Source organism: Leptonotus elevatus, chromosome 2 (genome assembly GCF_054856555.1).
Source record: "Leptonotus elevatus isolate MCC_2025b chromosome 2, RoL_Lele_1.0, whole genome shotgun sequence".
In the NCBI taxonomy this organism is placed as follows: domain Eukaryota; kingdom Metazoa; phylum Chordata; class Actinopteri; order Syngnathiformes; family Syngnathidae; genus Leptonotus; species Leptonotus elevatus.
Window position 1 is genome coordinate 32486297 of NC_141240.1, and position 10793 is coordinate 32497089.

Here is a 10793-nt window from a genome sequence, read left to right on the forward strand (position 1 = left end):
TGTCTGCCATATAGTTTAGCCACAGGCTAAATAACATGTCCCACCGTGTTGAATAGATATTTGACGTTCCGAAAAGTGTCTCTGCTAAGTAAAACTACACACCAACACAACGCCAAGCGAGGCGGCGATGTAGGTCTGCGGCATCCTGAAACATATAGCCCGCAGGCTAGCTAGTCCCTAGCGCTATACAGTCTATATAGTCCAGTCACCGGAGGATTTAAGCAGATACATTTTGGGGGCTCAAACATACAGATGTGTAGGCATAAGAACGATGCTAGTTTGACTGACAGTTGAACAGGGCGTGGTTTCAGCGCATTGAGCAGCTTCTGAGAGCTGAGAGTAGGGGTTGATTTGTCATGATTTTGAAGCCTCATTTTATATATTTTGGGAAGTACATTTCAAAAATTTTACTTAAGGAGTTGAAACTCTTTGACCTTTTTTTCTTTTTACACACACACGTTTCTGAACTTCTACTTAAGTACGCAGTGTGAGACCTTTTGCCACTCTGTTACGGGTATCAGCCGTTAAGATTGAATAAGGCTCCTCATATGACAGATGGAAGCTGGTATGACATGCACAAATGGCAACTCATCGCATCATACACCCCACAGATGTTCCCTGCTGGCTTCTTGCCTCGAAACAACCACGCACTGTATATTTCCCAGCAAACAAAGTGACCTCATGCTCCTGCAGATTACATGAGGACCATGTTTCAGTTATTCAGCGCCTGTGGAACAACTGGCAGCAGCGCTGGGAGACGGATGGACGGGCAGATGGAGGCGGAGGAAGGAAATGCTTGTGCATGGGAAAGCGGACCGCGGGGGGACCTGAGGCGCACACGGACCAATATGGCTGACTGTGGAACTAATGCGTTTCAGCAGAGCAAAGGAAATGAACTCCAAGAAATGTTTTATTGCACTCCCACAAACACAAACTATCTTTATCAGCTTGATCCCCGAACGAGAAGCGGCAGATGCACCAAGTAATGGACATTAGCAATACATGAACATCTAATGTTTTGTTAAACAGGCTGACCCGCATTAACACGCCTCCAGGGACTAAACCAACTGGATTTGGCTCGTCTTGGGGGGATTGTCTACCAGCTGTGACAGCCATCAGATGTTCATTCATGTTTGAACAACTTGAGAGAAAATTAAAATGGACTGGAGGATCAAGATTTGAACACAGCTTCTCTTTTTACTCCAAGCACAAATACACTTGCCTGAGACTATTTGATCAAGTTACTGCGAGCCCTCACTCTAGGAAACAAAGGAACCCCCTGAATATTTTATATGACTGGTGAGATGCCTGCAAAATATCCAAATAGCCTCCAAGATCAGAGATCATTAAAAAGGCTCAAAAAGTCATTTAAATGTGAACTTGTGCATATTTTGAGAATTGCCACACGATGTAACAAGGGTGATTTCCCAGTGACATAAAAGTCCCTTTCACACTCTCACTGACTGCTCCTCTTCTTCCTCTTTAATTACGACAAGACGAGTTACTGGTTTGGCACGGGTGTGCAAATGGCTGTGATCTTTGCACCTCTGGTGGGCCTTTTAGGAGGCCCCGTCTAATCCTAATCACAAAGATCCCTTGTTACAAGCCATGACGATGTCAGCCTCCCCTCCCACACAGAGGACCACATTTTCCCACCCACAAATGCCACGATAAATGCCACCCGCTGCCACCCCTCCCATCACAGATGCCCCGATTGTTCCCTTTTTGTGTGACAGACTATGGCGAAAAATCTGCTTGTCTGGAAAGATCCACGCAATGATAAAAAAATGGAGGCACACTATGTCCTGGAAAGTCAAAACCTTCAGTTTTGCGGCATTCGTAGTGTAGTTCTTATAGAAATGTACACAAAATGTGTTCTTAAACTTGCTTTGAGGCACTGGGTTAAAAGAACATTTTTAGAAATCCAAAGTGGGCTGGTGTGGCGAACATGCAACAATGACAATTGCATGCAGCAGCAGTGAGGCCTTTACGCAACAACACAAAGCTGTGAATAAGTCAGCCTGCAAAGCAAATACACGCTACTCACAAAATGCTGGGGATATTCGGCTTGCTGGTTTACCCTAAAATGCACTTAAACCCTTTACCCTGATACATTTATTTGACTTTCTCTCAACTTTAGAACTGTTTCACAAGTCTTTGCGGAGCAGTTTTGCTAATCAATGACTTCATTTGGGGAGCAACTTTCTAATGTTGGGGAGCAATTTTTGGCAGGTTAACCCCAGAGACATGAAGCAAGGGTTTTATTAAACAATAAAAAAATACGATGATATAACGAATGAACAATTGGTTTTAGATATTTTTTTGAAAAATTATTGCTTAAATTTACATTGTGTATAGCTGGCAGCAAAATTTCAGTTTGAACTTAGTAATTTTGTTTGTTTGTTTTGTTGTGTGGTGTAATGAATACAAAAAATCTTTTTTGTGTCTATTTTACTGTTCAAAACTTGTATACTCTCCACTTAAATGCGGTTAGAGCCAGAAAAAAAGTGTACTTGATCACCCGGTATTAAACGATTAGAAGTCAATCTTAGGTTAGCTTAGCAATTAGCATCAGTTCTAGATTTTTCCCCATCATCCCTTCAGGACAATATTTGTTAGATGTGTAGCTTATTTTACGGCTTTGGTGGCGATGATTTCCGACTTAGGAGCGACTCATGTTTAGCCACGCTAGTGGCTAGCCGAAGTTGGTTGCTAGCTAGCTGTTGCGTCTTAAGTAGTACAGTAACAAGTTTGCCTTGATCCCCTCCTACCCGCACACATATGTCCAGCCTGGAAAAACTTTTTGGCACAGTCTGGCTGGTTCAGTTATCAGAAGAAAAAAAACTGTGATTCTCAGTTTTGCTATTCTTTGTGTTTTGATGAGGCGTAAAATGATCATTTTGATTTGCAAAATACTAATTTTGATTTGCAAACTGCGATGTGAAACCACTTATTACGAACCTTAATGTTTTTTTTGCAGAACTGGCAGTTCTCTAACAAGGAGTTAAAAATGTACTAAAGGTGTTTGATCATCCAGGAATCATTGCGGTTCACATTTTTACTTCATGAGAATAAGATATCGCCAAACAATCGACCACCATTTCGAGGCTTCAAACAGGAAGTGGCCACTGAGCTTAGCATGTCACTGAATATCATCAGCAGGTTGCAAATGGATATAGAAAGACAGGAAGAGTCATAGTAATGGACGCTAATGTCCTTAAAAAAATAAAATAAATTTAAACCTGTAAAGTTACATTTTAGGTTCATTGAGAAAATGTCACCCAAAGGCTGAATAATCAACTTTTGTGAGTAGTGTGCTTTAGCTTATACTGTACTGCTTTCAATGAAAATCAGTCTATGATGTAAAACTGGAAGCAATGAAAGCAGACATTATCACCTGGAAGACACAACTAAGGTGTCATGGTGACCTGTGGCAATATCAAGGTGGGGAAAAATGCATCACCAGAGCAGCTAAAAACATGCAAAGTCACGTTTTAAGCCCAAAAAGCAACAATCTGCGCTCAAGCGGACTGACGAAGCAGCACACAGAATGCGGTTTACGGTTACCTTCCGAGTAACTAACAGACATGCACGCAGGGCGCTCTGGCTCCTGCGCCCCGACAGGCAGGAGGCCACAGTTCACCGGGAGCTCGGCACTGTCCAACGACGCCCAGCAGCCGTCCTGCACTTGGTGGCAAAAGCTGCGGCAGGGCAGACGCAAGGGTGCGGAGGTGGGCGAGGGGCACCTGGGCACCAGCAGGAGGCACAGGAACCACTCTATGCGCTGGTGACAGCCCGCCCGGGTCAGCCTCGCCCACTCCTGCAGGGCCGCCTCCACCTGCTCCACAGACGTGTGGTTGAAAAAATTCGGCAACGTGAAGAACTGTGGCCGTTTTCTGGAGCACATGTGCCAAGCAGACGGCACGGGGAGACAAAGTGGATCCGAAGTCAGGTTGATCACATCGGTTAAATTACTTGGAAGGATGATCGACTCAACGCCAGACCCAAGATCTTGCCTGGAACCCGATCCTGATCCAGATGCATCACCTTCCCTAATTCCAGACCCTTCCTCCCCTCTCCCCCCTCTCAACCCGTCAATATTACCCGTCGTGTTAGATTCAGCGTTGTCCACCTTCAGGGAACCTTGAGTGGTCTTAGGACTCGTGGTCGCATCCCACGCCTTGACCAAGTTAAGGGTCCCGATCCCAGTGGCCACGTTGATGATTTCTTCTCCAACACCCGACAAATCCTCATCCTCCTCGTCCGCCTTCTTCGTGCCACCGGGTGCTGCGGTGGCTTCTGTCGGGGGCAGTGCGGTGATGGTGGCGGTGGCGGTCGGCTGCGGGTCAGCGCGCCAGAACCAGGCCTCCAAGCCTCCAACACACAGAGCCAGGAGCAAGATCCTCAACATAGTGCTCGACGCCTCGCCAGTCGAAGGTCCGAATGTTCTGTGCTGGTACTTGCATGCACAGTTGAAGTCAAGTTAGTTCCAGAACAATGATGTAAAAATGGTTCCAGCTTGCAGATCTTCCCACTGGAAGGGCACACCCCCCTCACGAAAAAGCACTAAACATGGATCGAGGGGGGACGCACATGAGGAGGTTGCTTTGACCATGGTCACTCACATCTTTTGCGACGCCCTAAAACCCCTCCTCTCCATCTTCCTCTGCTCCACATCTTCATGGAGTGATGAGAGGCTGCAGCGGCAATTTCACTTCCCACGCGTTCATAAAACACCTCAATGGATTGTAGCTTAATCATTCACTTAACGAGAGAACACGGTTTGCCGAAGCGCCGACGCTGTGCTGTGGAATGAATTGAATGGTTGAAATGCAGAATGTGAGAATTGAAGTCGGTCAAATTGGTTGAGAAATATGGAAAGGGGAGGTAAATAAGTAAAATATGTCTTCATTTGGGAATTTTATTGTAAAAAATGTGGGAGTTTGAGGAATGGGAATAGATCCAAACGTGTCCAGAATGCGCAGAAGAATTTGACGTTGGAATGGCTTGAATAGGTCATGAAATGTGGAAGTATGTATAATACTTTATGCTACAATATTTAGCATTTAAACTTGAGAATTTTAATGTGAAATTTGCAGACTTTTACTGTGAACAAATGAAGAATATAGTAAATATGGTCATCTTGAAACATGGAAAATTCCCAAGATATTTTGAATGAGAACTTTTTGAAGTTGGAATTGTTTAAAATCGGTCAAGAAATCTGGAAGTTTGCAGTGATTACCGAATGCTACAATATCCTGGAAATGTTTTAATATTTTTGCATAAATAGAAGAATTTGGGGGAATTTGAGGATTCTTGGAATGTGTCAATTTCCCAAAATGTTCTAAATGAACTGAACAGTTTGAATTTGGAATTGGAAAACGTGGATCTTTTAACTGAACGCTTCATACACTTGAATGTGTTTTTGGAATTTGGAAATGAGGAATTTGGGGAAAAATAGGAATTTTTGGAATGTGGAACTTTTGTGAATACACATACTTCATAAAAGTTTGAATTGTTTGAGCCAGCATAAAAATGTGGAAGGAGCAGAATGAAAAAAAAAAGTGGGGAGAAGAGTAATAAAAAAGTTTTTGGGGTGTCGAATAACAAATGTTGGGACATGAGAGCTTATGACCGATGAAAATTGAGAGAGTGAGGCTACAAGGGGAAGGGGTAGTGAGGAAGGGGGTATGCGTGTGTGTGTGTGTGTGTGGGGGGGGGGGTGCGTGTGTGTGTTGGACTGTGTGGATGGGGGTTGGGGGTGGGAACAAGGGGTGGAAGTCCGATGGGATGTTCTCATAATCCACTCCCTAGCAAGTCTGTTACCTCATTGCAGAAAATCCCCAGAATGGTTTCCATTTCCAGGTTCTCACAGAGGACCGATAAGGAAAAAGGATGCAAGGAGGGAAACCCCTCACCCCACCCACACAGAGCCCCCAGTGCCCCCATCAAGCCGCCTCATCTGCCAAGTTAGAACATCCAGCTGTTCCACATTCCAGCCTTCACATCTCCCACGCCACATCACATTCGGAGACATTTTGCTCATGTGTGCGCTGTGAAGCCCGTTTGAAGAATTCGAACCCGACAGCTCTGTGACCTGCAGAGAGTTACGAAGCCACCTGGGCTGCTCATTTCAACGATTCACTTGCATATTCAGCCTCATAAGGTGAATTCCGCAGCAGAGGTTCACATCCTGCAGCTGCACATTTAACCCCAGAGGGAATACAAGTCCAGCGATGCCTTAGGATACGAGTTGAAATCATTTTGTGACCATGCTCATAACTCAAAAACACCCGTATCCGAAATCATCTATCACTTTTGAAAATAATGAATGCCCCAAGAAGAAATCACAGGCTGATCAAATGCATATTTTCTACGGTGTATTTTGCACTCGAGCCAGACATGTTTTTAGTGCATCCGTATTTATGTGTGCGCTACAAACATACACTTTTTTTCCGTAAGTACCCAGACAAGTGTACCCCAGCTCTGGAGAAATGATGTTGCCATGGTGATTGGTTGAGGCTCGGGAGGTTTTCAGATTTAGTGACTCCCTTGCTGGTAATTTAGCACAGATGACTGCTCCTCTCCCGTTACACACGTCGTCGTCTTTACCTCCCTTCTCAGTTTATTCATTGCAGAACAAACATCAGGATGAAATCATGAGGGGGGGGGGGGGCACGTTACAATGCACGTCTTACACATTTGGCGTCCACACGACTGCAGCACACGATTACGCAATTTTAAGGATGAAAAGTGTTTCATTTATGCAAATTGCCAGGTCATGTCTTTGACAGCAGTACGCCAGTTTGCCAACAGGGGGCAGCAGTACAACGTCTAAATACCCGACTCCTATTGAACCGTCATTCGTAATGCTGTAGGCCTACATACTAGTGGCGTTCTTTCTGTTTGTAGCCGCCAGCTCATCAATATGGAATGCCGTTTGAGCATTTATTCCATATCCTTGGCATCCAGCGTAACAACTAGCATGCCCTTTGTAGCAGAACTACAGGCATTTAATAATTGTTCAAATGTTTTACTGTTACTAGTACAGGTACTACTAGTCACATTATAAAATTATACTGTAGTTAACATTTAGCACACCTTTTTGCCTCACAACACTTAATTGTCTGATTAGAGAGGACAAAAAGTGTACAAGTAGGTGGCCCTTAAGCTGTATATAGAATATTGAATAAATGAAAAAAGGCCGTTTGCACTTTCATTCACCACGCCAGAATTGAAAATGCACAATTGGTTCAATTCTGCTTAGGAGTGCAGACTGTGAACGTTATCCTATGAAAGCACTGTAATGCTCAACCAAGCACAAAACAAGTTGAGCTGTGGAGTCGATGCCGTTATAGACTTGCTCTTGTCACGTGCCTGGAATTCCTCGAAACAAAGACGTGAAATTGACGCCGTTGGGTAACTCGGTAGAACTCAATACTGCTAACACCCCTCCGCCATTCATGTAAGACAATCCGTGTCACGGCGCGCTCATAATAGGCAACGTGAGTGAGTGAGTGAGTCGATGCCTGAGGAATTCAATATGCTAACTCTACATCTGTCTTATTTCATACACTTCATATTGTCTATGTATAATCCATCATTGTGTTATCTGGGTTTTTCCTGGCTCTAATTGAGGCAGAGGTGGTATCACCCTGACAATGATGCGTGACTACCAATACCAGGTATCGGTGCCAATACCAGTCCTTTTTTAAGGTATCGGTACTCGCAGCGGTGACCAATACCATTATGGGCCGCCCTCCTGCAACCATTTTACCATCAGGGACTAGAAATTATATGGATACAAAGTTGCCATTCATTTTTGCCATTTTTAACTACAATCGTTAAAAATGCATACATATTGAATTGTAAATATAGTTCAGCGTTGTTGTAAAACACGATCACGTTTATTGTATATACTGTGTTTTCATTGATATGGCGCGACACTGCAACTGCAGTTCAAATGCGTTCCTGCCGAAGCTCAATCAACACAGCTGGAGCGCTGGAGGTGGCAAGCAAATTAGGTGGAGGTGGCCGCCTCGGAATTTTGTACACAGGGAAAACCCTGGTTATACAACTGCCAATAATATTGTACTTCCCTCTTTGTATTTTCTATCCATGCAGAATCGATTGTGCAAATTTTGCCAGCTTGAAGCAACAGGTCAAATGAAGGGTTCCGCTTGGCCTCAAGAAGTAGAGACGTTTTAGGTTAGTTTGTAAAGTGGACAGAATGTCAAACCTAGTAGCCCAAAAAAAAAAAAGCCCATGTTGCAGTATGATATTGATGGCTCACAATGTTCGGCGCCACTGGCTCAATTGAGACTGCAAACCACAGCTATTATTCTACAGAAGGAGACATTAAAGCCCACCAAAGATAAATGCTGATTAGAACGTTAAAGACATCTATTGGCAAGATATCAGCAAGACAGCATAGACAACATAAGCAGTGCTACAATCGGATTGGGCATAACTTGAAAAGAAAACAAGGCAGCATGTAAGTCAATAAGAGGCCAGCAGCTCAAGGCAACCGCTATCCTTCGCAGCAGCTGGAAAACAAAACATGGCCGGTCCCACAGAACACCTTGAGATGGCAGATATGATAGGACGAAATGCAAGACGGAGAACAAAACACCCGTTCAACCCGTCCGCTCGTTGCCTGTCATGGGCAAATAGCAGAAAACACTGCATTTTTACCAGTCAGCATCTTTCAAATTCATATGCGAGAATGTGCAGCAACAATTCACTTACTAGCAAATACTGCACTTGGTTATGAGGCGATTGTTTTGTCTTGTCTGCTAAAATGTAGTCCTGTACACCAATCAATTATATTTGCCAGCCTATCAGGCAATCACAGTGACAAATTGATGGATAAATGCTGTATTGATCATTTGTTCATTGTGCGAAAGGAAGAGTGCCTTTTCCTACTATGCTGGTCTCACAAGCCTCAAATTTACCCTTCAAGCTCCCACATGTCCCAGAATGCCTTTCAAAGACAAACTAAACATGCACACCAACTTTGCGTGTGTCTGAGTGTGTGCACGGCTGCACGGCTGCACGTGTGTCTGTATTCCTGCAGGGAGGGACAAACAAGCCCCCGAGAGGGGAAAATCTAAGCAAACCGCAGATCTCAAACTGCAAAAACCCCTTTGCACCTTCCGGCTGTGTCGGATCTGGAGTGAAATCCTAAGTGATGATGCATACAACATCTGGAACAAGAACAAGAACAGGCACACACTCACACGCAGGTACAAAAGCATTACAGATGAGTGCTGGATTGGATTAAGATCCTGCTTGGATTGCATTTGAGCAAAGCAAACAAAGCACGATTGGGAGGATAAAGAGGATGCTTGGAGATATTGAGAACACACACACACACGCACGCACAATGTAAGTGTTCGATGGACACCCGGAGAATACCCACAAAATAGCAAGAAAAGCATACAAATCTACACAACCAAGAATGGAGCCCAGACTCAAATCCTCCACTTCTGAACTGTGATGCAAATTTGCCAACCCCTCATATATGCATGCTCATTAATATCGATATAAATATTAATATACACAATTACACATATAGGTGCCACTCAACAAATTTGCAATGTCCGTTTTTTTTAAGAAGTTCCAAAAGTTAAACTCCAAACTTGTACAGGAAAAGATCTTCAGAAGGTCAATTCCTACCTAAATTCTGTAATAAATTACTTTCTTTTTGAATTGTTCTCATTTGCTATAAGCAATCATCAAAATTATGCACACTAAAATCATGAACTACTTTCTTCTCTCTGTAGTGAATCTACAAGTATACACGGTTTACTTAAAGTTTCACTTTTCATCAATACGCAAATGTACCCAAGTACACACATGCGCATTAGTTTTGCTAAAAAATTAAAATGAAATTAGTGAAATTTACCTGTGTACTGAGTGTGTACCCTGTGGAGCCCCAATAGCAGGATGATGATGCTGAAGCAGGTCTGCAGGGTCAACCACCTGCTGCGTCCAAACATAATTGCAGCCACTTCAATTCTAGAGGTTTCCCCCCCGCCCAGAGAGAAGAAAAGGGAGCTCCTGTCAGAAAAGTGGGGGAGGACGTCCGATCATCCCCGGCTGACTGTTGAGCAGTTTCTGGGGAGAAATAAATCACACAAAGCTTTTCCTCGACCCTGCGTCCACCGATGCAGGTTGAGCTCACGACACTTAGACGCAACAGTGTCAAGTTGAAGTCGTATGACAACTTCCGTTTTTTTTTCTTCAAAGTAAAGGTCCAATTGTCAGCGGCTGTCGCTGAAATGCAACTCGTCAAATGTAGACGTTTCATTTGAAAGTGGGGGACTGGCTGATAATAGGAAGCTTGTTTACACGTACTCGTAAAAGTTTATGATGAAACTAAAATGTACTATAAACCTTTAAAAAGGTCAACTTAATTTTTATCTTTTCAACTTTTGAATGCACGGTCGAACGTTTCTGTACTTTCTGCACATCTTGCTGTTCTCTAACAAGGATCTGAACCAAAAATGTGTTCTTTTTAGGGTGCCTTCAACCAGGCGGGCACCATAAAGTCATTTAAAAAATGATTTTAAGATGATTGAAAAGAGATCTTCTTGAAAATAATGTGGACAAAACAATATATACACAGTAGTAAAACCTTACAACGCGTAAACATTTTCCATACGCTTGACTCATGTTAACTGTTCAGACATGTCTTCCAATGCAGTACCTGTCTGAGGTACAAGGTAAGGCTGCATTCTTTCCACAGAGAAAAGCTCATGAAAGACAACTTGGGAAAATAAACATGCTGA

At 43.5% G+C, this 10793-nt stretch overlaps 1 protein-coding gene across 3 annotated transcripts in view; it reads right to left on the reverse strand.

Annotated features, from left to right (window-relative positions):
- Window positions 1-10205, reverse strand: part of LOC147179638 (collagen alpha-1(XVIII) chain-like) — a 29178-nt gene extending 18973 nt beyond the window's left edge. For 2 of the 3 annotated variants that reach the window (XM_086067700.1, XM_086067699.1), the window contains exon 1: window positions 3568-4495. In XM_086067700.1, the coding sequence (XP_085923826.1) occupies window positions 3568-4411 (844 nt within the window). In that variant the 5' untranslated portion in view covers window positions 4412-4495. Of the gene's footprint in view, window positions 1-3567; window positions 4496-9907 lie in introns of those variants that run through there. The other variant, XM_086067701.1, reaches the window with a different exon arrangement.
- Window positions 10206-10793: the final 588 nt, after the last annotated feature.